The 27457-nt window shown below is 48.8% G+C and overlaps 1 protein-coding gene across 2 annotated transcripts; it reads right to left on the bottom strand.

Annotated features, from left to right (window-relative positions):
- On the bottom strand, nucleotides 1-27457 carry ZNF777 (zinc finger protein 777). Of its 2 annotated transcripts, none has more exons than XM_057733214.1 (6): nucleotides 27247-27457; nucleotides 22431-23291; nucleotides 21316-21442; nucleotides 18764-18877; nucleotides 5427-5678; nucleotides 1-1530 (listed from the first exon to the last, which is right to left on the bottom strand). In XM_057733214.1, exons 1-6 carry the CDS (start codon nucleotides 27361-27363, stop codon nucleotides 377-379), a joined length of 2625 nt encoding a protein of 874 aa, XP_057589197.1. In that variant the 5' UTR covers nucleotides 27364-27457; the 3' UTR covers nucleotides 1-376. The 2 variants fall into 2 exon arrangements, with proteins under 2 accessions (XP_057589197.1, XP_057589198.1); XM_057733215.1 differs by lacking the exon at nucleotides 27247-27457 and adding an exon at nucleotides 23872-26832 and having other exon boundaries at nucleotides 67-1530.

The following is a 27457-nucleotide window of genomic DNA, read 5'->3' as shown; positions in this document are numbered from 1 at the left end:
TCTTTTAAAAATTACTCTATTATTATCAAATAGAACCACAGTATCCAAAATGTAATTATAAAGTTCTATCCCCAACTAAGTGGCCCCGCCCCGCCCCTCCGAGTGGCCGGCGGCCAAATCACGCCCCCCGTGCTGATTGGTTTCATCCATTTTATTGTCAAGGAAATTAACAGCCCGAAGGGGTTCCCCAGGTCCGCGCTCCCCCCCTGGGGCCCCGGGGAAACGCGGCAGCCAGCGACCTGGTCTCGCTACCCCGCGTCCTTGGGAGGAGGGGCGAAGGGAGAGGGGGGCTCACAGCAAAGGGGCTCGGGGGCGCCCCGTCCCCGCCCGCCGGGCCCGGGCCTGGGCTCGGGCCGGGCGGCGGGGCGGGCCGCGCTCACTCGCCCGTGTGGGTCCGCAGGTGGTACTTGAGCGACTGCTTGTAGCGGAAGCACTTGGCGCAGTGCGTGCAGGGGTAGGGCCGCTCGCCCGTGTGCGCGCGCTGGTGCTCCAGCAGGTGGTGCTTCTGCGTGAAGCGCTTGCCGCACTCGGCGCAGTGGTAGGGCCGCTCGCCCGTGTGGATGCGCCGGTGCTCCAGCAGGTGGTGCTTGCGGATGAAGCTCTTGCCGCACTCGGGGCAGGCGTGCGGCCGCTCGCGCGAGTGCACGCGGCAGTGGTTGGTGAGCTTGGACTTCTCGCTGAAGCTCTTCTCGCACTCGGGGCACTTGAAGGGCCGCTCGCCCGTGTGAGTCCGCTGGTGGCGCAGCAGGTGCGACGGGCGGCTGAAGCTCTTGCCGCACAGGCTGCAGATGAAGGACACCTCGTGCTTGCCCGCGTGCACGCGCTGGTGGATGACCAGGCTGATGTGCAGGCGGAAGCTCTTCTTGCACTCGGGGCACGTGTAGGGCCGCTCGCCCGTGTGCGTGATCTGGTGCTTGGTGAGGCTGGACTTGTGGCTGAAGCTGCTGTCGCACTCGGGGCACTTGTAGGGCTTGGGGCCGCCGCCGCTGCCCGAGCTGGGCGACTTGGGGCGCGGCTTGAGCGCGTGCTTGGGGGCGAAGCCGGGCCCGCGCTCGGGCGACGCGTAGCCGCCGCGGACGCGGTGGATGCGCTGGTGCAGCGTGAGCTGCTGCTTGTGCCGGAAGCTGACCTCGCACTCGGCGCACTCGTACGGCCCCTCCTTGATGTGGTTGCGCTGGTGGATGATGAGGTTGATCTTCAGCCGGAAGCTCTTGCCGCACTCCATGCACGTGAAGGGCCGCTCGCCGCGGCGGTTCCGCTGCTGCTGGCTGCCCGCGCCCCGGCTCTCGCCCGGGTGCCGCTCGCCGTGCGACGCGGGCGCCAGCCTCTTCACCGCCGGGTTCCCCAGCTGCAGCGGCGGGGGGCTCTCCTCGCCCTCGGGGGACAGCTCCCCGGGCAGGGGGGTCGGGTACATGCCGGCCTCGTACCTCCCGGACAGCTGCCCGAGGGACTGCAAGTGCTGCGGCAGCTCGTCCTCCTCCTCCTCTTCCTCTTCCTCCTCCTGCTCCTCCGTCTTGATCACGATCCCCTCTGCTCCGGGGAGGGGGGAAGGGGTGGGGGGGGGGGTGGAGAGAGGCAAAAGACGCCGTTAGCTGCTGCCTGGCGCCCTAACCTGGATGAGGTGCGCCCCGCTTCGCCCTCGCCCACAAACACCGCGTGCGCATCGTCGGCCCCAAGGCCTTCTTTTCGGAAAAGGTGCCTTCCCGTCTCTGTGACCCAGTGAACCCGGGCCGGCCGCGCAGCTTGGCTCAGGAAAGAGTCGAGGCCTAACATGAGCCAGTCGGAGCCCTGTCTTGGAATTCTGTGCGGAGGAAGCCCGGACGAGGGGATCCCCGTGGTGGGAGTGGGCGCTGCCTGTGCCCATCGCCCCGCGCCGCTAGCGGACAGGGTCCAGCAGGAAAGAAGGAACCTGCACGCAGAACCCTCCCGGGAGGCACCGGGTCCTGGGCGCCTGAGGTTGGCATTCTCGAGGACCTCCCAGCTCTCCAAGTCGATAAACACCCCTTTCTAATTTAAGCCGCCTGAGGGTTCGGTGTCTACCGCGGGTTTCAAAAGGGCCTCGACTCATCCATTTCCCAACCTCTATCCCCCTGTGGTCTCCTCTCCCTAAACTCTGCTCAGCTCGCTGGACTCCTTTCCTGAACTCACCTGGAGAGTCCTCCTCAGGTGCCTTTACTGACCCACCTCTGGCAAATCCCCCCTCCTGTCTCTGGACCGTGTCGGTTACTTAATCTCCAGCTCCCATCCTGTCTCCTCCCGAAAACCATGCTTGACCATCCCAACCTGCATCCCTCAAGCCCCCCTGAGCCCCTAGCCTGTGCGGGGGCACTGCCTGAGGCGATGCCTCACCTGCACAGTCGGACTCTACCAGCCCTGACCCTGAAGCTGGGGTCGGAGGTTTCCTCTGCCTTTGCCACAAGCCAGGGTGTGCAGTGCCCCACACGTGGTAACTGTTCCACCAACACCCCAAATGGTGGATGTCCTCCTCCGCCCCAGCCCTCCGCCCTCTAGCCTGGCCCTTTAGGACCTAAGATGTTGTCTGATCTACAGGGTCCCAGGAGAATGTAAGTCCAAGAGAAAAGGAGAGGTCTCTAGCACCTATTTGAATTTTCTCAAGTGCCTTGAACTTATCTGGCCCTCCCTAAACACTTAATTGGGGAGCTCTATTTTTAGTCGCCAACTATGTATGACATGAGTCATTTACTTTTGAGTCCACCTGTGAGATGGAAGATGCAACACTGTCATAGTCTACATTTGTGGAACTGGCAAAAGCAAACAAATGAGAACTTTTTCAAAGCACTCACACCTATGCTGTCTCATGTTCACAGTATCTTATAGGAGAAGTCAAGCAAGAATGATCCCCATTTCACAGAGGTGGGGCATCCAAGCTTGGCGCTATCAAGTAATGTCTCCAAATAAAGTCAATAAAGTTAGACCTTTTCAGAACTTGTAGTTTAAGGACCAGCTAGTCTGTCCCCTCAACTGACAGGGAAACTCAGGCTGGCAGTGCTCGTGACCTGGCCAAGGTTCTGTAAGTTTGTCAGTGACCATGAGGCCACTGCACTTCCAGCTACTCCTCTGCACCCAGTAAGTGGCAGTGTTAAAATTAGAACACAGGTGTGCTGAGTCCCAGCTCAGGCCTCCCGTCATAAGATGCTGCTGCCTTGGTCCTGTCAGGACTCTCAGCAGGAAGTGACCCAGAACATCCCTGGAACACGATGCTTAAAAGATTAGGAAGGAGGAAGTAGCTTCAGAGGTTGGTAACTCTTTGCCCTGGTGTTTATCCTGAAAATAGGGTTCTTCATGAAAGGCAGAGGGGGAATATGGGTCTTGGAAGATTTAAACTCTCCTTGAATTTCCAAGTTGTTTTTTCTTAATGAAATAGGAATGAAACAGTTGGCCCTAAAATTCAGGTCTTGAAATCCCACTAAGAACCTTAGAATATTACTAAATGGTACTAATAAAATTAAGGGGGGGGGGGGGCCTTTCCTGGTGGTGCAGTGGTTAAGAATCTGCCTGCCAGTGCAGGGGGCACGGGTTCCATTCCTGGTCTGGGAAGATCCCACGTGCCGTGGAGCAACTAAGCCCGTGTGCCACAACTACCTAAGCCATGCACCTACAGCCCGTGCTCCGCAGCAAGAGAAGCCACTGCAATAAGAAGCCTGTGCACCACAACGAAGAGCAGCACCCTCTCGCTGCAACTAGAGAAAGCATGCGCATAGCAACGAAGACCCAGTGCAGCCAATGAAATAAATAAATTTGTAAAAAAAATTTAATGGAAATGTTCAAAGGGCAATCTGGAATTGTGGGGTTTTTTTTAACTTTTTAAAAAATTTATTTATTTTATTTGTTTATTGGCTGCATTGGGTCTTCATTGCTGCACATAGGCTTTCTCTAGTTGTGGTGAGAGAGGGCCACTTTTTGTTGCGGTGCGCGGGCTTCTCATTGTGGTGGCTTCTCTTGTTTTGGAGCACCAGCTCTAGGCGTGTGGGCTTCAGTAGTTGCGGCACACGGACGGGCTCAACAGTTGTGGCTCACCAGCTCTAGAGCACAGGCTCAATAGTTGTGGTGCACAGGCTTAGCTGCTCTGCAGTATGTGGAATCTTCCCAGAGCAGGGCTTGAACCTCTGTCCCCGGCAATGGGAAGTAGATTCTTAACCACTGCACCACCTAGGAAGTCCCTGGAATTGCTCTTATGAAGCTCCAATTTAACGAATGCTCACAATTTGCCTTGTGTCTTTCACTATTCTCTAATGGTATATTAAAAAGCTTTCTCAAATTTCATGTAATTATTTAAAAATAAGGAGTTAGATCCTTACCTACATCTTTATTCTTATCCACATCTTTTTTATTTTTATTTTTTGTGCCACACTGCACAGCATGCAGGATCTTAATTTCCTGACCAGGGATCTAACCTGTGCCCCCTGCATTGGGAGTGTGGAGTCTTAACCACTGGGCCACCAGGGAAGTCTCAGATCCACATCTTTTGTCCAAGAACAGTGTCCACAGTATTTTATTATGTTCAAAAAGGCAAATTGCAAGGGAATAAAATTAAATGATAAAAGTTTAAAATCATCAAAATAATACTTTTAAAAACCTAAATAAAATGGATGTGGATACATTTCTAGGTAAAAATAATGTATGAACAGATATGATGGCTAATGACTCCCAGTTCCTTTGGTAAGTCTGGTAAAATCTTAATGATGATTCCAGGAAAGTTCCGGTTCATTTCATTTATGAATATAGATGTAATATTCCTGAATAAAAAAATAGTAGCTAAGCCTAACAGTGTATTTAAAAAATACACCACGATGATCAGACAGGGCTTTTCTTAGGCCTACAAGGATGGTTCAGCATCAGAAAATAGACCACAAAAGATGTCCTGGTAGCACTGGGAGCCCACGTCCTCACTGTTTCCTTGCCCTCAGAGGGGGCAAGAGTGTGCAGAATGGGGACCCCAAAGCTTTACAATTAAACAAAAATGATGACTAGATTCTACCAGAAAAAAGACAGCATAGTCTCGGCCATTTACAAAGATGTGCAGTCCAAAGGTGGACATCTTCAAGCCAGCTGAGGCTTCTAGTATGACCTGGGAATGATCAAGGACACGGAGGAGACGGAAGTTGCCACTCGTGTGTGACCTTCTCTGCCTGTAGAGGGATGGGAACGGAGAGATGATCTCTGCCATCCCCTGAGGTCCTCCCTCATCGGACCTGGTCTTTGGCTGTAACACGCTTCTCCTTGCCCAAAGACGGATGCTTTTAAATCCCAAGGCAGGAAACCTGTACCTAAGGCCATACCTGGTTCTGTCACACCTGTTGAGCCCTCGATGTCCCACTACCTCTCTGAAGGAGACCACAGCTTCCCCACAGGCAGATCCCCACCCCAGCCCCGCGGGCCTGATGGTACCAGCTCCCCCCACTCACCTGCGCAGTTTCTCTGCTGCGCCAGCATCTGCTTGAGCTCGCTGAACTCGCCCGAGCTCTCCGTGGATGCCTCCAGTGGGTTTTCCTGCTCCTGCATGTCCAGGTCGGGCTGCTCGCCGCACGGGTCCCCCAGCTCCGAGTCCTGGAAGCCGTGCTCCTCCACCTGGCCCATCAGGGGCTCTGGCGTCTCCAGACTCTCAGAGCCCTCGTCGTTGGTCTGCACCTCGATCTTAATCACGATCCCGTCATGAGCTGGGGAGGGGGGGCCGGGGAGAGGACAAAAGAATCCAGAATGTGTTCATTCCACCTGTGCAGGTTTTTGCAGCCCTAGAATTTATATTTCAAAAATTCTTATTTTTAGAGACCCTGAAGAAATATTCTGAGTTGGCGGTGAGTAGGCATAGAATTTTCTGGACACTGTGTAGCCTTGCATATAAACTGGAGTTGAGTTCAAATAGATGCAGTTTATTTCCATGACCCCCTGTAATTTTAAAATAATACAGTCAGGATTTCTTTTAAAGAGATCTGAATTCCCTTTCTCAGGTCAGGTCAGCCAAAGCCAACAGCTTCTCTCTCTCCCCCTCAACCAAGCTGGATAAAGACAAGGCTAATCTTCTGGTCACCCCGCACACCCTTTCAACACCTCCCTGACAGGCATCCTACTGACCCAGAGGCCCCCCAGCCCCTTCCTGGCCCCCGTTTACGGGCACAAGAGGGGCTGTGGGGTTTGTTTTTAGTTAAACAGCACCCAATTACACATGTAGCCCTGGCATTTTTTTTAACTTGCCTATACATCTGTAGGTTAATTTCAAACATCATTACACACATAGGCATCACTTTCAATAAATGGGATTCTAGCGCACACTTTTGTCCTTTAGTGTAGTATTTCCCCCTTTTATTTGCCTCCTCTCCCCCTCACTCCCCACTTCACAGGTACGATCTTGCCAGGTAACTCCCATAACTGACCTCACACTTTTCTCTATGCTTATGTCATGATTTATCCCAGCATGTGTACATTTATGTTTTTCTTTTCTGGCTATTATTAGTTTAAAAGAAATAAAATTGCCTTATATATAATCCTCTATGTTCCTTTCCTCACTCAAATATCTTGTAGAAATCCCTTCACACCAATTTCTGTAGGCTAATGCATTCCTTTTAAAAGTTGAATTTATTCCACGGTGAGGATAACCCCGCAACATGTTAAACCATTTCCTTACTGACAACATGCACTTTTTGCTCCCAGGCTTTTGCCATGGTGAACAACACTGCCATAAACATGTGTTTATTTATATCTCTAACCATAAAATACTGCTTTTATTTTTATGAGAGTCCCAGGAGTGGGACTGCAGGGTCGAAAATTAAAAATATTTTAGATTCTCAAAGATGTCATCAGCGTGCTTTTCCACAAGGCTGTGACAATTCACATTTCTACCAGCCCTTTTCCCCACACCTCTGCCATAAACAGACACCACTGCTCTTTTTAATTTTCCTCAATTAGATGGGTATAAAGTGATAACTTACTGATACTTGAATTCCACTTCCCTGACAAGGGTAATCTGAATATCAGTTCTTTTATTTATTGGCCTTTTAGAGTTGATTCTGTGTGAACTGTGTTCTGTCAGTTGGTCAAAGTCCTTTGATTCCTGTATTAAAGATAACCATTTTCTCTTACTGGCATTTCAAATATTTCCCCCAAATTATTTGTCTCTGACTTTGTGTTACCTTCTATCACGTAACTTTCCTAAAGTCGTCAGCTTGTCAAATATGTCCCTCTTTCTTTTTACGGTTTCTGGGTTTTCTGTCTTAGTTAAGAGGGTCTCCTCTGGTCCTAGGTGGTTCATCTGATCTCCTAGATTTTATTCCCAGGTTTTTATTGTTTTATTTTTTATATTTAGCTCTTCATTGCGCCTGAAATTTATTTTTATCCTGGGTATAGTGTGAGGTAGGGGTTCAACTTTATTTTCTTGCCTATGGGCAGAGCTGTGCCAACGTAAAGCCCCTGACAGGGTGAAAATCGCTTGGTTAATTAAGGAAACTATAAACGTATATTGCATCAACATATTCATTCATCCTTTGAACGTTTATTCGATGGCTCTCTATTGAGCGCTGCCTATGCCCACACGTGTTGTAATGGTGGGGCACATCAGTGAGCAAAACAGGGCTCCCTGCCCGCCTACATCTCACATAAGGCAATAAACTTAATTAATTAAGTATATGGTGTGTTAGAAGGTGATAGTGCTGTGGAAAAAAAAAAGGAACCAAGAACCCAGAAAACAAAGCAGCAGCCCCTGCCTTTCAGAAGCCTCCTCACTGTCCTTTGCCGTGGTCTACTTGTCCCGCCCAAACTAAAGTGGACCCACCTTGCAGAAAGCAGACCGACTAGTCATGCTAGCAACTCACGCCACGTGACCTAAAACTGGGTTCTTTCTGATGCTTGGCAATCCTTCAATTCCTCTCTGACCAGCCAACTCATCGATTCCCAACTGCTGGGGAGCGGACCGCACAGAAAGCCACCCTCATGTCCCAGGTTGCAGTCCCCATAGCCTTCCACACAGACCTGCCTACTCTCCCTCCGAGCTGAGTCTCCAAAGATGTCTGCATGCTATTCTCTGTCTCACAAAAAAGATAAAGTCATCCACACCCACATCCCAGGCTTCCCCCTGCTCTAGCTGGACGTCATCCCCCTGCCTCCCCTTCCTCCCGTGTCCCTCCTCTGGCCTCCTCTCTTCTGGGCTCTGCACTACCTCCGCAACCATGACTCCAGCATCAGAAAAATACCTTCCCTGACTTCATAAACTCCTGAAAATATTTTGTTTGCCTCCTCCCTAAGGTAATTTTTTAAAACCATGTACCCGTTTGCACCTTTCTGAATAAATATATAAAATGCTTCAATCACTGTAAAACATGTAATTTCTGGAGTATTGTAAATATTGATATTTTAAAATAAACTCTTCCATTGCCATTTAATGTTGCCAATGGAATCTAAGAACCTTAGCAATTTAAAACCCACCATTATTCACTTAAAAAATACACGAACAAGTTCTTCTTTGATACTTGAAATTTTAGTATCATTCCTTTGCACCGTGGACTTCTATTTCCATTCCCACTTTACCCACAGAACTTTCTCCTAATAGAACATATTTTTATGCTTAGATGCCTTTTCCTGATCACCTCATCCACTGCCCTGCCACAGAAATGTGCATGGAAATGGAAAGATTAATTTTGCTTTCATTTCTAATAACCACAGGGCTCTAAGTGTTACTTTTCTGCCTGCCTTAAGTCATCCTTAGTTATTATTATTGTGGAATGAAAAATAATTATTCAAGATAGGAAACAAAAAACCTGTAGGAAATGTATCTCTTACAAGGATGGATAGGGACTTTTCCCCCATTTAGTTCACTTATCTGAGAATGAATATTCTTACTGCTTGAATGAGACAGAGTTCAGAATAAAATCTATTCCTATTTTTCATTTTTATAAATACAACCATTGGCAGTGCTCATTTACATAGATCTGTAGATGGGCTGGCAGGAGCTTTGTTATGGAATCATCACTCCATTCTTTGAACTTGTGAATTATAAATGCTGCGAAAGCACATGGTTAACATATCATCAACAATTGTTTTTAATGACCTATTAGCTGACAACTTAATTAGGTTCTCTTTCCATTTTGTTGGAAGCTAAGTATTCCAAATGATCTAACTTCCAAAAGAATTCACCATCTAGGCCCCCGAGCGATGCACTTCTGGTCCTGTCCCCCAACATTCTAGCTTGTCTCTTTGTTTTGTGACCCGGAGGGCTTTCTATACATCAGAGAAACACTCCATAATCAGGCAGGATGGGCAGGAGGTGCCCGGTCTTTTTCTTTCCAGCGGTGGGAGATGTGGGAGATGAGGGCCAGCGCCACAGGGACCACAGGCGTTGAGTGCCCTCGCTGATACGTTTTATGAAAGAGACCAGAAGGAGGAAGACTTGGAAGTGGAACCTGCAAAGCCATCTGTGTTGTGTCTTCTTCGAAAGTCTCTTGTACCCGCCGGGCATGGGTACTCCAGCCTGAAGACCACTGCCTTCCCTTCCCTACCCCTCCTTCAAGACCCCCACTCCACCAGACGGTCCCAGCCTGCTCTCAGCCCACCATGAGTGTGCCCTTCTCCGAACCCCAGGAGCTTGTCTGCTCCTCTCTATGACACCGAATTCTTTTTCCCTTGAAATGTGCAGTGGGTACACATTTTCGTGCCTCTCCCCCACTTGTTAGACAGCAGAGAAGCCAGTGTTTCCCACCGAAAAGGTCTCTCTGTCTCAAACAACTTTTGAAGGAGTTCTGACAACCAGACTGCATTCATAAGCAGTAATCTGTTCTCCCATTAAAAACATTAATCAAAGACACGTACACTGTGGGAATATAGTTTATGACCAAAGCTAGCGTTTCAAACCAGTGGGAAAAGGTTTAGGTAAATGAAGAGGAGACAATTGGCTTCCTGAGTAGAAGAAAAAAAAAAAAACCAAAAAAATCCATCTTCACATATCTCAGCTCAAAATAAATTACGGGTGAATCAAAACTTCAGACATAAATAATGAAATCATGCTAGGATTAGAAAAAAGCACAGCTTTTTCCCCCTCCCTCCCTCTTTCCTTCCTTTTGTTTTTTTTTTAAGCAATGCTGAGCTGAGGAAGAGGCTACCCCAAGACCCTCTGGGGCTTCAGAGATTCCTTCTGGAAGCTGTCTGGTCAGTCACACCAAACATATTGAATGTGCACAACGTACACCAGCTACAGTCTTTTGGTGTAAATTTTTTGGGAAAAAATTTTTGTAGTTTTGTCTTGGACATTGTTTGGTGATGAACATTTAATTTATGATTTGGTTTTTAATCTCTGTAATCACATTTCTTCATAATAATTGTTCTAAGATGGGAAAAATCTCTGCTACAAATTGTTTTCAAACGTATTAAATGTTTGTGAACACTAAATTTAATAATTAATGAAGCTGGTACAATGTTATACTGGGAGACAGTTAAACACTTAATTATTTACATTTTGTAATTTTCTTTTTGTTTTCTGGAGCAAAAAATATCTTATTTCAGCTTTTTGAAAAGCTCATAGGTCCAAGGCCTGTGACCACAATGCTTACTGAATAAAACAGGCTAAGTAAGTAATTCTACACTTGGTATGAAGCCCACCCACCATAGAAAATTTCTGGTAAATCTGAATACATAGAAACTTAAAATTAATAAATTTGAACACATAAAAAATTTAAACAGCTATGTCACAGATACACACAAAGGTAAACCACAAATTTGGAAACATATTTGCATACATAAGACAGACAAAAGCTAATATCCTTATTATTTAAAAAGCTTTTATAAATCAATAATAAAAACATGAATAATTCAAAAGAAGAATGGGCAAAAGGTCATTCATAAAATAAGACATACTGGTGACCATAGAGATATGAGAAGATGCTCAACATCACCCTTACAGATGTTGCATGAAAACATCAAATTATTGTCTTTTCTACCCATTACTTTGGCAAATAATAAAAAGATAAATAATACCTACCATTGGCATGGGTGTGGCGAAACAGGTTGTCCCATGCATAGATGAGGGTGTGTAAAGTGGAACAATTGTTTTGAAGGGTACTTGCTAATATCTATTAAATTTTTAAATGGGTATATCCTTTGACCCAGAAAATCTACTTCTAAATAAGTTTCAGACAAGTGCATGAAGATTTATTTATAAAGGATCTTTAACGAAGCACTGAAACTTGTAAAGACTCTAAATGTACATCAATGGGAGTTAAAAGTATGAAATCAATACACAGAATACTATAGTCTGCTATTTAAAAAACAGAGACATGTTTTTACACGTAAATATGTCAAAGATATATTTTTGGAAAAAGCAAGCTGCTAAATAATGTTTGAAAAAGAATTTTTTTAATAATGAGAAACTAAGTATTATAGGGAACTTCCCTGGTGGTGCAGTGGTTAAGAATCTACCTGCCATTGCTGGGACACGGGGTTCAAGCCCTGGTCCAGGCAGGTCCCATATGCCATGGAGCAACTAAGCCCGTGCGCCACAACTACTGAGCCTGTGCTCTAGAGCCCGAGAGCCACAACTATTGAAGCAAGCGTGCCTAGAGCCTGTGCTCCAAAACAAGGGAAGTCACCGCAGTGAGGAGCCTGCGAACTTCAACGAAGAGTAGTCCCTGCTCGCCACAACTAGAGAAAGCCCATGTGCAGCCACGAAGACCCAATGCAGCCAATAAATAAATAAATAAATAAAATATATTATAAAATTAAGGCTGTGTGTGTGTGTGTGTGTGTGTGTGTGTGTGTGTGTGTGTGTGACTACATGCACATATGTTGGAAGGAATAAGCTGTTGACTCTTCTCTCTCTTGATCTTAGTTCCCTGACCAGGGATCAAACCCAGGCCGTCAGCAGTGAAAGCGTGGGTCCTAACCACTGGTCTGCCAGGGAAGTCCTGAGCTGTTGATTCTTGAGAGAATTATGTGGGACTTTCACTCTCTCTGCATTTTTTCTTTTGGAATTATGTTGATGCAACTTCAGAGTTTCATTGGAAAGTGAAAACCAGTGTGGCCACATTAACTTTCTCCACCAGCTCAAAGCAAATAAATGATGGCTGCCACGGGCTTTCCAACCTTCTCGTGGCTACACTTTCTGAGATTTTTTAAAATTTTGGTATATTAATTTTTAAAATCTTCTTTAAAAAGTTATATATGCGAGCTTCCTTGGTGGTGCAGTGGTTAAGAATCCACCTGCCAATGCAGGGGACATGGGTTCGATCCCTGGTCTGGGAAGATTCCACATGCCACGGAGTAACTAAGCCCATGTGCCACGACCACTGAGCCTGCGCTCTATAGCCTGTGAGCCACAACTACTGAGCCCATGTGCCACAACTACTGAAGCCCACGAGTCTAGAGCCCGTGCTCTCCAACAAGAGAGGCCACCACAATGAGAAGCCTGCGCACCACAATGAAGAGTAGCCCCCATTCTCTGCAACTAGAGAAAGCCCGCGTGCAGCAACAAAGACCCAACGCAGCCAATAAATACATTTATAAAAAAATTATATATGCACATAGGCCAGAGGGTTGAAGAGTTCTTCAAAACTCATTTTAAAAAAGCTCCTCCCACCCCCCAACGTGCTCCCCAGATGCAATCACTTTCAGTTCTTCTGGCCGATTCTTTTGTCATTTACCTTCATAATTCTACGTAATGTAATGACGTTGCTACTCCTTGAGTTTTCAATTTTAAGCATCACCTACTAACTTCCAAGGGCTGGAGGTGAGGACCATCTCTCCCCCATCCATCCACATCGCTTCCAAATCCCTTATTCTTCCCAGTTTATAATTCTGGTTGGATTAATGATGGGTGTTTACATTCTTGGATTATGTAAATGCTATTTAAAATTGAACAACATAGCATACTGTAAGTACTTTTCTATGCCTGTAAACCTTTTTGCTTTTCCTGGAGCTAGTTTTCTTTTCTTTTGCTAAGCTTACTGTTAATTACCATTAAGTCAGCTCCAAAGTCTCCCCCAATCATGCTCTATAACCCTCCTCTCAAACGTCCAAACATAATGGGTATTTCTCAGCTTCACCTACTTAAAGAAACATTTTCTGGAACCTCTGATGTGCTCCAGTCTGGACTGGGTGCCCCCAGATCCACAGCTGTGTTTGGGGGGTCCCCTTCGGGAACACGCCAGGGATTCCTTCCCCTCTCCTATGTCGGAGCTCCTTACACCACTTTCTTGGTTGACGTCTTCATTTGGCAAATTACCTGCCCCAGCTTAAGAAAGGGCACATGGCAGACCCTGAACATGTCAATGTCTCAATTTCACTCTCATATTTAATTAGACTAGTCTGGCCAGATATCAAATTCTAGAATGTTGGAAAATATTTTCCGATTTTAAAATTTAAAGAATTTTAAAGGCATGGCTCTACTGTCTTACAGCTTCCAATACTGTTGAAAAGTCCAAAGCCATTCTAACTCTTGTTCCTTTGTATGAACCTGGTCTTTCTCGCAGAAGTTTGTTAGCTCTCCTGGGTCCTCAGTGGCTCTGAAATTTCTTGCTGAAGTATCTCAGGCGGGGTCAGTTTTCATCTGTTGTTCTGGACGGTTGGTGGGTTCTTCAATCTGGAAAGCTATGACTTTAAGTGCTGGGAACTTTTCCTGAAGTCTTTCACCACTAATTACCCTCCTCCCTGATTTTGCTATTCTTTTTTTCTATTATTTCTATTATCTGGACATTGGACTTCCATCCTTTAATTTTCTTATTCTCTCTGTATTTTCTTTTTTGTCTTTTTGCTCTATTTTCTGGGCTGTGTACTCAACTTGATTTTCTAACACTGCTACTGAGTTTTTAATTTATATTATTACATTTTTAATTTCCAAGAGTTTCTTTCTATGTTTTTAAAATAAGCATTATACTTCTGTTACGGATGCATTCACTTTTTTTCTCTAAGGAATATAAAAACTGTGTATTTTAAATGTATAAATATATGTAAGTATTTAAACATACTTCCCCGCCCCCCCCTTGGTCTCTGTTTCCTTGAAATTTATTTTTTCTGTTCTTTTTCCCCTTTGTCTCTGTATACTAGAGGCTTTTCCCAAATGTCTTGTGGTTCTTGGTTGTCTATGTATATTAAAAATAAAATATTTAAAAGAGAATTACAAGTTTGGTGCCCTCAGCTAGGGCTTGGCTTCCCAGCAGGATGGTTTGGCTCGGTCACTTCACTGGGGAATCTCTTGGGCTGGACCCAAGAGTCTCCAGATAAGATTCTTCCAATGGCCTGCCCTGAGGGTTTAATCTTGGATGTGAGCATCATTTTTGGAGTCAGGTAGGGAAGAAGGATGGAGATCTCCACAACTGTCTGTCAAGCTTCATTTCACTCATTCCCTTGTTTTCAACATGGTATACTCCCCCACCCCCCACACCCAATCGCGCCTGGTGTCCACATCCAGAGATCCTCTTGTTCACGTCTCCAGAGAATAAGCCTTGGTCACCTAGCAGGACTGGGTGAGGCAATGGGGGGAAATAGTAGTGTATAGAGGCCTCTTAAGATGTTTGACCAATGCTCTCTTTTTAGTCTCACCTTTACCCCTGTTTCCAAAGATGCCTGGAATCTCCTGCACTGCTAGTTCCCGAGTATTGAGTAGGGGTGGGGGTGGAGTGCAAACTGGGTTTCTTTCCAGCTTTCCCCAGCACCAATTTTGGATTCAGCTTTCTAGAACAGCAATCGCCCAGCCATCTGCTCTCACCCTTCCAAAACTTAGCTGCTGTTGTGTCCTTGTCCATTCCTTTTAAAAGTCCCTTTGTTCTTTTTTTAGAAGGATATGGGGAGGTGGAAGTAAACACATGTTCAATCTGCCACCTTTAACTTGGAGTCTTTCTTCATGTGTGTTTTTTTTTTTTAATTATTTTTACTGAATAAGGGGTAATATACATTCACTTCAGAAAATTCTAAAAAACACAGAAATATGATTTGGCCGTTTCCATCCAATTTTTTCCCTATCTTTTGTTAACATCGTTGACTTCCTATTGCATTTACACTATCCACTTCTATTTTTTCTTTTTTTTTTTTGGGCTATGTCTCGCTGCTTGTGGGATCTTAGTTCCCCCACCAGGGATCAAACCTGGGCCCTCAGCAGTGAGGGCCCGCAGTCCTAACCGCGGGACCACCAGGGAATTCCCTACATTATCTGCTTCTATGTCATTAACTTCCCGTACCAACTGGCTCATTTCCAGCAACATCTTAGGCAGGCTTTGGCAACCCCCATCTAAAGTAAACAAGACGCCCCACCCCGCCCGCCCCGCCAGCATTTCTTGTCTGCACCCACAGCTACACTGGAACAATCTCCACTTCCTCACCTCCCATCCACTCCTCAACCCACTCTACAGGCTTCCACACTGACCACATCACCACCGTTTCTCTTGCTAAGGTCACCGATGTTGCCAATTTGCAGATCCAATGGACACTTAGCAGTCTTTGCCTTACTAAACCACACTGCAGAATTCAACACAGTAAACCACACTCCCCCCTTCCGGACACACTCTCCTCTTGAAACACCCAACAACATACTATTCTAACTTCTTGCTACCTTTCTGGCCACTCCTGTTTCCTTTGATTCCTCTGGTTTCTCCTTCTTTTTTCCAAATCCTACAACAGTGGTTTTCAACCCTGGCTACACACGAGAATCATCTTGGAAGCTTTTAAAAAAAACAAAAAACAAAAAAAACAACTAACACCTGGGCCCCATCCAGACCAATATATTCCAAACCTCCAAATCTGCTCTGAAAGTCAGGGCTCCAAGGGCACAGACTGTCCTCTTTCTCTTCTCCCATCCAGGCTGGGAAAGCTGATTCCGTCCACGCTACCACGGCCCACATGTCTGCCTCCAGCTCAGGTCTCTGCTGCGAGCTCCACGCCCTTTCCTCAGCTGCTTTCTCAATGCCATCTCCTTGACGTGTCCCGGGATCTCACACCTACCATGTTCCCGTTGTTTCTCTGGGTCGGAACCTCCTGTTGTCCTCCACCTACCCTCTCACTCACGTCACGACCTGGGACTCATCCTGGGGACCCCCCTCTTCGTATTCAACATTCCCCAGCCAAGGATGCCAAAATACACCTTGCAAATATCCACTTCGCTCCCTGGGCTGTGCCAGGCCTCCTACCTGGGCAACAAAGAGAGCCTCCTCGCTTCCGGTCTTTCCTTCCCTCCGAGGAGTTCTCCTCTGAGCAACGGAACTCCCACTTGTGCTTCCACTAAAAATCCCACCTCCCCCGAGGCCTCTGCTGCTCGCCTGGTCTCAGTCAGGCCTTTGCTGCTGTCTGTCCCAGAGCCCCGGATGCCTGTCTCCACAGCACTGTCACAGTGGCCGACGGTATTTCCACATGTGTGGGGTGTTTAGTTTGTTAACATCAGTCTCTTGACATAGAACTTGGTACAAAAAATACTGGATGAACTTAATAACATCTTAGTCCATATTTTTGGATTCTCTTCCAGCCTACAGACTGTCAGAAAGGAAATTATTAGGTTAAGTAAATGAACATTTTAAATATTTAAAACATATTTTAAGACCAGAAAAGATCAAACTGCTTTTTAAAAAGACTGAAACTATGTACGATGTATGAGAACTTGGACTTCAGCCATGGCTCCTGGTTGGTTTGATTAACTCTGCTGGTTTGCTGGGTGACAGTGGTCCCTGGCTTCCCCAGGCCTCCATCCACCCTCACAGGGCCATGAACAGGAGCCCTGGGGTTAGAGACTTTAAGACAGGGTTGCTATCTGAGTTGCCTTCAGGTCTCCTTGCCCTTAGGGAACCAAATATTAAATAACAGCTTATCAAATGTATTTATTCAGCCAGTTCATAAAATTGTCATGTTCAGTGTATTTGGAACTATGAAAATTCTCAATTGGTATCACACTTTTGGGTCTGGCCCACGGCTGGCCTTGTGGCTGCCCTTCTAAGGGGGAGGACACACGAATGACGGGTGATCACTGGCTCTGATGACTGCAGACTCACAGGACAAGCCTGCTACCTGGAGGCCAGGGCCTTGCACGCACACAGAGGTGCGAGTTTAAGGCTGGCCCGTGGGGCAGTGGTTCCCATTACTCTCCTGTCCTCCCTCCAGTCAGGCTCCCGGTGGCTGAGACGGTTAGTGGAACAAATGGCACATTCCAGCCACACAAGGCAGCCTCTGTGAGGCTTCCACTGCCCACAGAGGCTCCGGCAGTGGACGCGCTTATGCCAGAACCAACCCCGCCGGGGGCCGAGTGGATTGGGGTTATTTGCTTTCGATTCTGGCCCTACTCTATGGGAGGCCCACCTGTGATGAGAGTGTGAGCAAGCAGACCGAGGAAGGGGTCCATGTTCCCATCTCAGCGCTTCTAAGAAGATGCTAGAAAAGCAGTACTTGGACCACAAAACCCCCACAGGGACACCACATGGGTTCTAGGATTTTTACCACAAACCACCTCTCCCCTATCTCGTTCTCTGCCTGACAAGCCCGCTTTCTGATTTCTTCTCCTTTGAATCTCTCCGTTCCCACTGACAATTGTTTTTGGATGTGGCCACTCAAAACTTTCACGTACAGACTTATTTTCCTCCAAATAAAAGATCACTCTGCCCCGTGCCACACCCTGTCCCCGACCCCCACTCTGACCTCATCTACTTTCAAATCCATCTTTTTTGGTGCCAGAATGAAATCAGGATCAGCCTCTTCCCTCCATTTACATCTCCAGGCAAATCTCTAGAAAGTAACGATGCTTTAGGGTTTCTCTGAAACACGCCAGCACTTATTTCTCCTCAGGGTCCTGCCTCTTGCAGAAGTTACCTCCGCTCTTACTCCATGGGGCTGACACGACTGCATGTGATTCTGGACCTCCTCCTGGTCCCAGAGTCAAAGCCATTACTTCACACAAGATCTGGCTGTTGGCCCCAGTGAGTTCTCCTGCTAGAGTATCCTCCTTTTTCAAAAGACAGGATCACCCATGACATTTGGCTACAAAGAACAAGGATCTGTTCCCACGGAAGACCTTCAAAGGAAGTGATGCAAGTCCAAGGGCAATTCCAAAGCAGGGGCTCCAGAACAAACCACAGCCCAAAAGCACTGCAGGGCAAGTGTGGGGGCCGCTGAGTGGCCGCTGTGCAAGGGACAGCTCCTCAAGCAGACGGATAGCAGCTGGTGCGTCCCGGGTCGCTGGAACCTACCAGTGAGCACGCCAGGTGCTGGCTATCAGTACCAGTCCTGTTTCACGGATGACAAAGCAGGCCTCCAAAAGGCCAAGTAACTACCACCACACGGCAAGCACACAGAGAAGCCGGGATCAAGTACAGGCAGCCTGATGCTGGTGTCTGCAGCTGAGCCCACGGCCAGTCCCGCCTGGCTTCTCTGCCCCCTGCGTCTCACCGCCTCGTCCAGACCCAGCCCCGCACGCTGGAGGACGTTTCAGGTAAAGTCCGTGTCTGTTCCTGTCCTTCCACCCACCAGCCACAGGGACGTGGCCCTTCTCTGGGGAGCTCGAGGCTGCACCAGCACCAGCATCCTGACAAGGGACCACCTTTCTCTTCTGGTTCTGTTTCTCGCAGAGTGAAGTGACGCTCGGTCATGTCAAAAGCTCCCCAAGACAGCGAACACCACGGCATTCCTAGTTCAGCCACTGTGGCCACTGGCGATCATGGAGGCTGCGGGCAGGTCCCAGCACCTGCAGGCCTCCCCGCCCCCTCGGCACTCAACCTGATAACACAGCCCACCAGGATCCACTGTGGGGCTGCGACACCCCTGCCAAGGCCTCCTGAGTCACCTGGCAGCCACTCACCAGCACTGGGATCTGCAGGCACCTCGCCCTCTTCAGAGTCCTCCTGCTCCTGCATGACCGGCCTCTCCCCGCGTTCCATCTGTGACATGAGGTCTGGTTTGGAAATTGCATAGTCTGGGCAGAAAGAAGAAAAAGAAGATGTTCTATGGGGTGAGGTCGCACTGGATGCTACAAAGGTGTCACCTGTATGAGTGTGACTCCAGGAACAGCTGCCCTACCCAAGGCCAGCAATGCTGCAAAAGGAAGGGCCAAGTTTCCAGCCCTTCTCCTCAGGGCACAAAGAGTGTGCGTGTCTGCACGTGCGTGTGTGTGTGTGTGTGTGTATGTGTGTTAACCGTGTCCTGGGTCCTCCCAATGGGACCAGCAGTGAGGTGCCACTTGCCCATTAATGCAAACTGGCTCTCTGTCATCTGTGGCTCACGGGTGGCCAATGGCCGCTCAGGTTTTCGTGACAGAGGCAGAAGATATTTGAAATTTTATAAATGAGAAACCTAATCCTGATAAACTCTAGAAGCCATGAAACAAAATACTGATAGGTTTTTCAACATTGCAAAAAGTTTAAATTTTTTGGAAATAGAGCTAAAAGATGAAGAAACTTGGCGGAAACAGCATCACACACACATTCGTAAAATATAAGGCAAAGGGTTAACATCCATAATTTTATAGAAGGAGCTTCTACAGTTAGTAAAATAAAAAACCAAAGATATGAATGGGTAATGCATAGAAAATACGCAAGTAGCCAATAAACATACAGACAAATTCCCTAATCATCAAAGAAATAACACATTACAATAATGAAGTGTCATTTTTCACCCATCGGAAAAGACAAATCTTTACAATAGGAGAATTTCACTTCTGGCTGGGGTGTGGAGATGGTGCTGTCACACTCTGTTACGTGATCATACACAGCCCTGGGGAGGACCCGTGGAAGTGCCTGTGACACTGTAAACGAGCACCCTCTCTCCTCTGCAAGCCCACCTCCTAGAATCCATAGTATTGAAATACTCGCACAAGTGCACAAACACGTAGAGATGCTGACTGCAACCCTCTGCAGTAGTGAGAGGAGGGACTCCGGCGGCACTCATGAGTACTTCAACATCAACAGCCCAACGGTTCATCCAGAACACTGCGCTGTCTCTCGAGCAGGCCTGTGTGCCTATGCGGAAAGTCATCTCTGATGACCGCTAGGTAAAATAAGCGAAGGATCCTATTTGTGCAAACCACAGAGTGCACAAAAATGAAGAGAAACGATATAGGCCCAAGGGTTCACGGAGGTTAGCTCTGGGGAGCAGTGCCGGCTGGAGGGCGGGGAGTGCTCTTTACTACACAAATCTCAATTGTTGAATGTTTCACAATTATGTATACACTTTAAAAAGAAAAGAAAAAAAAAAGTTATCCTGTGGAGAGGTATAGATGCATAAAATTAACAATTCCAGCAAGGATCAAATTTTCTATGCAACAGCATATGTAGTGTTTTTGTAATTTTTTTGTGCCCAAAGAGTTGCCCATATCAGAGGAAAGGGTACATATAAGACCAAAGCATGTTTTCCCATGTCTTCACCCTCAAACACTCTCCTTAACGAAGACAGCAAGAGCCCACAGACTGTGGGGTAAGACAGCTCCCAGTGAAACTGTGACTTCCTGGTAGGGACCTAGGACAAGCATTTAATCCCGGGTCACACCTCATCTCTGCATGAGGGGGACAAGCACTGGGGGATATAAGTCCTCAACTGATGACAGCGTCCAGCCACCTGGATGGTATGTCAGGAGGACCGGCGCCTGTCCTAGCCCCCGCACGGGCACGGGGTCAGGATTAAATGTCATTCTCATAAAGCACCTCACGCTCTGCTCAGGAACAGTTTGCTGGACAACCTAATTTTTTATTTATTATTTATTTATTTGGCTGTGTTGGGTCTTTTTTTTTTTTGCTGTGCACGGGCTTTCTTTTTTAGTTGCGGTGAGTGGGGGCTGCTCTTCGTTGTGGTGCGCGGGCTCCTCATTGCTGTGTCTTCTCTTGTTGCGGAGCACAGGCTCTAGGCGCATGGGCTTCAGTAGTTGTAGCACATGGGCTCAATAGTTGTGGCTCACGGGCTCTAAAGCACAGCCTCAATAGTTGTAGCACACGGGCCTAGTTGCTCCGTGGCATGTGGGATCTTCCTGGAGCAGGGATCGAACCTGTGTCCCCTGCGTTGGCAGGTGGATTCTTAACCATTGCACCACCAGGGAAGCCCTGGACAAACTAATTTTAAGACACACACACACACACACACACACACACACACACACACACACACGCCACGAGGAAAATAATATAAAGGTGAGAGACCACTGATGTCTAAGTCTGTCCCCTGGCCCCTGTGGCTTCTCCGAGGAGCGGTGTCTGTTTACAAGCTCTGCTGATCTGTGCTGCGCTGATGTACGTGGGTATGTGGGCATCTGTTCTCATTTGTTGTGCTCTTGAAAATTGTTTCTGAGAGTTCAGAGCTCCCAGAGGTTCCTAATGAACCCCCAGCTAGCGGGCAGGAAGCCACCGGGCGAAGCCATCTCCTTACCCATGGAAACCAGAGACTCGTAGTTGCCCCGCATCACGTTTTTGTACAGCTCCTTCTGCCACTCGGACAGGTTCCCCCACTCCTGCTCCGAGAAATGGACGGCGACATCGTCGAATGTCACAGGGACCTGAAACCACACAACAAGCTCAGCTCGGACCAACTGGAAGGCGTCATGGGCCCTCAGCTGCCAGATCCCAAGGGCGAGAATGGCTCTGGCCCCCTGGGCCTGGCTCAAAACACAGGCCCAGAGGCCCAGGTGTGGGTTTCCACCAAGGACCTCTCTAGAAATCAGGAGGCTTCAGCCACCATCCCAGCCTGAGAGTCAGGGCCCCATGATGTCTGGTCCCTTTCCTTCCTAACAGGACCATGCTCGCTGCTGTAAAGCCTGGTCTGCAGACCAGCAGCAACACCACCACCGGGGAACGTGCCAGAAATGCAGACTCTCAGGCCCCACTCATTCAGATTCGGCATTTAGTAAGATCCCCAGGTGATTCCTGTACACAATACACTCTGCAAAGTGCTGGCCTAGACAATACGGTCTGTGCATTTCCCCCCATGAGGCTGTGAAAACGGGCAGTAGCATCAAAGGACAGAAAGAAAACCAGTTCATGTTCAAGTGCTTTCCTCTGGGAAATAATATTAAAATCTAACCGTCCTCTGGGTTTTTAGGATACCTCTGGAAATCACATTTTTACTGGCATTAACATGATTTATAAGTTAACTGATAAAAGTGTTGAGCAGGACAGAGCCCTGTAACATTTCACCAAGCCCTCCTTCCACCCTGACGGGGAACCACACAGGTTCAGAGCTGTCCAGAGCTCGACCACTTAGCCTTCAATTTGCCTTCTATCCTCAGACATCATGGACTGAATGCCTTCTACACTGACAGCCCCTGTCACTAGGTCCTCTCTTGAATCTATAATGTACACTTTTATCAACAGGAGAAATCATTTGATTTTGGTGTGTCCTATTCTTAGTGATGTAAAGTTGGTGACTAGGTATCATCACGTTGTTTTCCTTCTTAACCACACCTTTCCCTTTCTTTGCTATTAAATTCCTAAAACACATTCCAGTCCTGGTCACTCCTTGAGAGGCCCCAGCTGGGATGAAGTTACCTTGGGAACTTCTCCGTTGCTGCCTGGGGGCAGCCGCAGGATCCAGAAGTTTCTGTTCTTCAGCAGGTTCTCCATGTTCTCTAGCCGCCTCTGCAGCAGCCCATACTCCTGCAGCAGGGTCCCCAGAACAACCCATTTGCTCTCCAGGTGGTTTGCAAACTCCACGGCCGTCTTCTCGCAGTCGGCTATCTTTTTCTCGTTTGTCCCAGTCCTGCCCTCCAGGGTCAGGAGCCGCATGGCTTGGGCCTCCAGTTTCCTCTCCACCGCTTGGACAGCAGCCCACACGGCCAAGCGGGTGATCTCTGCCGTTGGGAGTGGTGTGTCTTTCTGGGCTGCAGAAGAGATCTGGAAAGGGGTGTCCTTTTGGGAAACCGGGCTCTGGAGCAGGGGGTCCATGTCGGTCTCAGGAACTGTGGGGGAAAGGGTCAGGGGGTCTCTCTCGGGAACTTCAGGAGAGTGGAGTGGGGCTTCTTGATGGTGGGTGGAGTGGGAGAGAAGCGAGATCTCTTGTTCAGCAGCAGATGGAGGTGGATACGGGGTCTCCTCTTGGGAAGTGAGGGGGCCCTGTATCTGAGTCTCTTGCTCGGACGCGGCAGGATACAGGAGCGAGGGTCCCTTCTGAAGCGCATGCGACATTTGGCTAGGAGTCTCCTGCTTGGGAGCGCTGGGAATCTGGGGTAGGGAGCCTTGCCGGGGAACGGCGGGAGACAAAGAAGGAATTTCTTTGGGGGGAAGAACGTGGGATTGGAACAGAGTTTCTCGAGGGAGTCCAGCAGGGGCCTGACGTGGGGTTTCTTCTTGCAGAACGTTGGGGAACGACAGAGGTGAGGAGCGTTGGGTCTCCATGTCCAGCTGCTGGACCTGTGTTCCAAAAAAGAAAGAAAAGGACTGAAGGCCAGAATCTCCAGCTGGCAAATAAATCCCCCAAATAAGCACCCACATTAAAACGGCTTCAGCCTTCGTAGCAATAAGGTAAATTCCACGGACATGAATCTCTTCTGGAGACCCTAGCATCGACCTACACATCAATGACAAAACTACTATTAACAACAAATAAAAGATGCTTATGATAACTTCTGCTTCTATAGAGCCATCTCCTTTCTCACAACATGCATTTCACAGGTGTCATCTCATGAGTAGTGGTGTGGGAGACAAGAAGGGATACTGGCCTTGAACTGGAACACTTGGCTTTCAGGCCTGTCTACATCAACGCTGCATGGGTCGCCCTGGCCCATCCAGTTTCTCAACTTCTCTGTTCTCAGGGCCCCCATCCATCAAACAAGGGTCATAATATCTGACACACCTGCTGCCTCACTGAGCTCTTCGAGCACTGAGAAGTAAATAAAATAAACCTTTGGAAAACAACAGAGCAGAATTTTGCCAATGCCAGGCTAGCCTAAGACCGCCAGCAAGGTGGAGCTGGTTCTGTTAAGGGACTTACCCCAAAGATGAACTTGACATCCAGCCCTACTGCTTCTACTTGTATTATCAGGCAGTCGTGGCGCCCATGTTCTTTCCCTCACTTTGTCCAACAGCGAGGACACACAGATAGCTTAAGTTTCCCAGACTCTTTGATGAAAGCTGAATTGTTGACAACATTTCTCTACGGTAGAGGTTTGCCTCTGAGACACGCTGTATGGACCCAGCCCCTGCTGGAGAGGCTGAATGGGCTACCGGGCATTCGGGCTGGCTCCTGCTGTTCGCAGAGAAGACAGATACTGAGAAAGGTGTGGGCGTGGCAATTCAGACTCTCCCGTGGGAGCCAAGGTCCCCAGGGCAGATGGTCCCCGGAGGCAGGTGGACCCTGGCCACCCAGAGTCTTCCTCATGGTTCATGAGGTGGGGAATGAGGAGGAAAGGAGGCCTGGAAGAATGGGGAGCAGAGCTGAAGTCAGCCAGTTCTGGGACCTGTGTCCAGGTTGGTGGGGACTGGAACCAAAATAAAGACCGATTCGTTCAATCACTTGATGGGGCCTCAATTATTCACACACTCCCCATTCCCCACCTTGCCGCGTCCATGTTCAGGGAATACTTGTGTCATCACAGAGGTGAAGCTAAGGTCTTCTGAGTAACCAGCTCTGTATCTGTCTATCCAGACAATCAGTATGTTTATTGAAACTGAACAGAATTTCTTCTACATCAACGTTTGTCCATTTGCTCATACTCTTCCTTCAATGAAACTGCTGAATGGCCAATTACTATACGCCATATAAAAGCTTTAAAGTAACTGAAGTTTCCCTTTTCTTCGCTTGAAAATTAGCATATCCCTGGTGTCCAGTCTGAACTACAGTCTGTGCTCAAGAAATGTCTGCTGAATGAATAGTATCAATGATTGGGTTACAAAAATTATGAGAGTTAATAATGAAGTTCCTAGAGTCATTCATCTATCAAAGACTCATCTAAACCTATTTATACCTTCTATTGCTTTCTTTCTTTCATCTGTTCATTCATTCACTTCTGCGCAGCTTAACTGAGACAGCGTCACACTCTTAAGACAAGGATTGAAGATTTAAGGCCTTGTTCAGGCCAAAGGATTTTGAAGCAGTACAATCCAATAGCTTTTCAGGGAACCAGATGTGAGGGCTCATTCGTCAGGTAAAAGCTGACAATTATTTGGCATTTATTATGTGCCATGAACTGTGTTTTAAAGGGTTATCTAATGTACTCTTCACAAAATCCTATAAACAGGGATGACTAAAATCTGATCCACACTTAAGCACAAGCCGTTGTGGAGGCTTGGAGAGGCCAAGTAACTGGCCCAAGGTCACACAGCGCTCTGGCTCCAGAGGCTGGGCTTCTGCCTACACTGTAGGTTGCCTCTAGGCCACATCTGTTAACTGCGACAGCTGGTCAGTAAGAGTTCTGCATCCTTTTTACCTCTAAGATTTGGAGGCTTGGAGATTAAACAAAGACCTGTGGGAAGGCTCTGCCTGTAGACATTTCCATCTAATGCTGGGGTCCGGGAATGCTTTGAAAAGCTAATGAAAACTATGAACACTCCCCCTTAAAAAACACACGTGGGCACATAACAAAATTCCGCAAGCACTCTCAAGGGTGTCACAGACCCCTGAACCTGAAGGCTCATCAACAACGAAGCCGCATCTCAACCCTTCGCAGGTGAGGGCAAGACTGGATGACCCTCTGGGATGGGAGCCTCAGACACAGGGAAAGTGACCAGCGTAATGCAACACAATAGGCACATGTACCGCCCTGTCCTCACAGGGGGATTAGAGTATTTGCCTACAACTAGCAGGAAGAAGGGAAAATCCCCAGGGGCCAAGTCAGTCTCCCTGAGTAATGCTGGGGTTTAACTGAAACAATGAAGAAAAGCTTCAGGACAGTAAATACAGCCATTAGAGCAAGACGTCTTTACTAACTAGTCTAATCAGAGCTCAAAAGAAAATAACCAGTTCTCTGCTCTCTATTATTAGACTGTCTCTATCCATTTCCAGATTTGGAGGACTGTATAGCTGATGAGGGGCCACAGGAACGCACCCCCTCCACCACCCTCAAATAAAAGCCCCTTGCTGTAATTTCATCAGTCCCAGTAAACTTGTGGCTTAATATTACCCGAAGCAGAAAGAAATGGCCAGAGAGGTGGAGCTGTAAATATAATACATGAGATTAATAAGCTTGCATTCTCAAACTGTTGGGGGCAGGGGGCAGAATTCTTCTGGTTCTTATTTCACAGGATTTAACCCACCCTTCCTACCCCGAAGTATCCTAAACGGATGGGGTCTCCAGGATTCATTCATTAGCGGAAAAATATATAATCATACTTATCTGACTTATAAAGAAAGCCGTGCCTCTGTCTCATATGACCTAGTGTGGTTCACCCAGAATTATATACCATTCAAGGGTCCTGGAGACCTAAGCATTTAAAAATCATTTATCTTTCCAAGAGTTGTGCTGTTATTATTATTATTAGACCTGAGAGGCTCTTTAGAGACCCCTGTATGCCGACCCCTTCCTGCACACAACAGGAAACTGAGGCTCAGGGCACTGCCTCCCATGCAGCAATCCTCCTCCTAGCACGGCTACTGCATCTCAAAAAGCAGGTCTGCGGGGAGATTTTGAGGCTGATCTTTAAGAATGGCCCACTGATACAGGCAAACCAGCCCCCAAACCCTTAGTCGCTCGCTCCCCAGACCCCATCCATCCGGACACCCAGAGTTCGACCGGGCCCCCCAGACGCAGAGGCTGGAAGCCGAGGCGCCTGAGCCCGAGGGTCACCTGCTCCCCACGCCGGAGACGCCCGGCTGGGCGCCGCCTGCCTCCCACCAGGCCGTCACCTCCCCCCCGACGGGCCGCGTCCCCCGCGCGCCGGCGCAGACCCCCACCCCAGGGGAGGCCGCCGCCAGGGCCGCCCCCTCCCCGTCCAGGCCCGCGGCCCGGCGGCAGGCGTTTCTGCGGACGCGGGCGCCGAGCCACGGATGATTCGCTACGTGACCTTGGGGCAGGCAGCGCCGGTCGCCGCCAGGTGTCCGTGCCTCAGTGTCTCCGCTCTGCGAAATGGGGAGAGCCGCGTCCGCGCCGCGCTCCGGCCGCGGGAGGCTCGGCGGGGCCGAGCTCTGCGGAAAACGTGCGGCTGCAACCCCGACGGACGCGGCGCCGGCTCCGCAGGGAGCGAGGCGCCGCCGCCCGGGCGCCCGCCTCCGGGCCCGCGTGCGTGCCAGGCCCCGGGCGTCCCCGCAGCCGCGCCCGGACGGCGGCCGGCTCCCCGGCCCGGCTCCCCGCCCGCAGCCCCTCCTCCCGAGCCGGGGCGCGCGAGCCCGCCGGGCCCCCCGCCCCCACGTCGCGGCGTTTCCGTCCCTTACCGAGACCCCAGGCCGGGCCGCCGAGCCCGGGACGCGCAGGCCGTCCCCAGGGCCCCGAGTCCGCGCGTCCGTGCGCGCGCGGGCCGCCCTCACCGGAGCCGGGGCCGCCTCGGCCATGGCCTTGCGCTGTCCGGCCCGGGCCGGAGTCGCCGCCGCCGCCGCGCGGCCCCACGCAGGCCGGCCCCCGGCCTCTCCGCAGGCGGCGCCGGCC

This window comes from Hippopotamus amphibius, chromosome 4 (assembly GCF_030028045.1).
Source record: "Hippopotamus amphibius kiboko isolate mHipAmp2 chromosome 4, mHipAmp2.hap2, whole genome shotgun sequence".
Lineage (NCBI taxonomy): Eukaryota > Metazoa > Chordata > Mammalia > Artiodactyla > Hippopotamidae > Hippopotamus > Hippopotamus amphibius.
This window is presented reverse-complemented; position numbering and strand designations above follow the sequence as displayed.

Coding starts and splice junctions, on each gene's coding strand:
- ZNF777 (XM_057733214.1), bottom strand. CDS start 27,363: ATGGCCGAGGCGGCCCCGGCTCCGGTGAGGGCGGCCCGCGCGCGCACG. Junction 21,443..22,430: donor GCAACGGAGAAGTTCCCAAG/GTAACTTCATCC, acceptor GTGTGGTTTCAG/GTCCCTGTGACATTCGACGA. Junction 18,878..21,315: donor CGAGTCTCTGGTTTCCATGG/GTAAGGAGATGG, acceptor CTTTCTGCCCAG/ACTATGCAATTTCCAAACCA.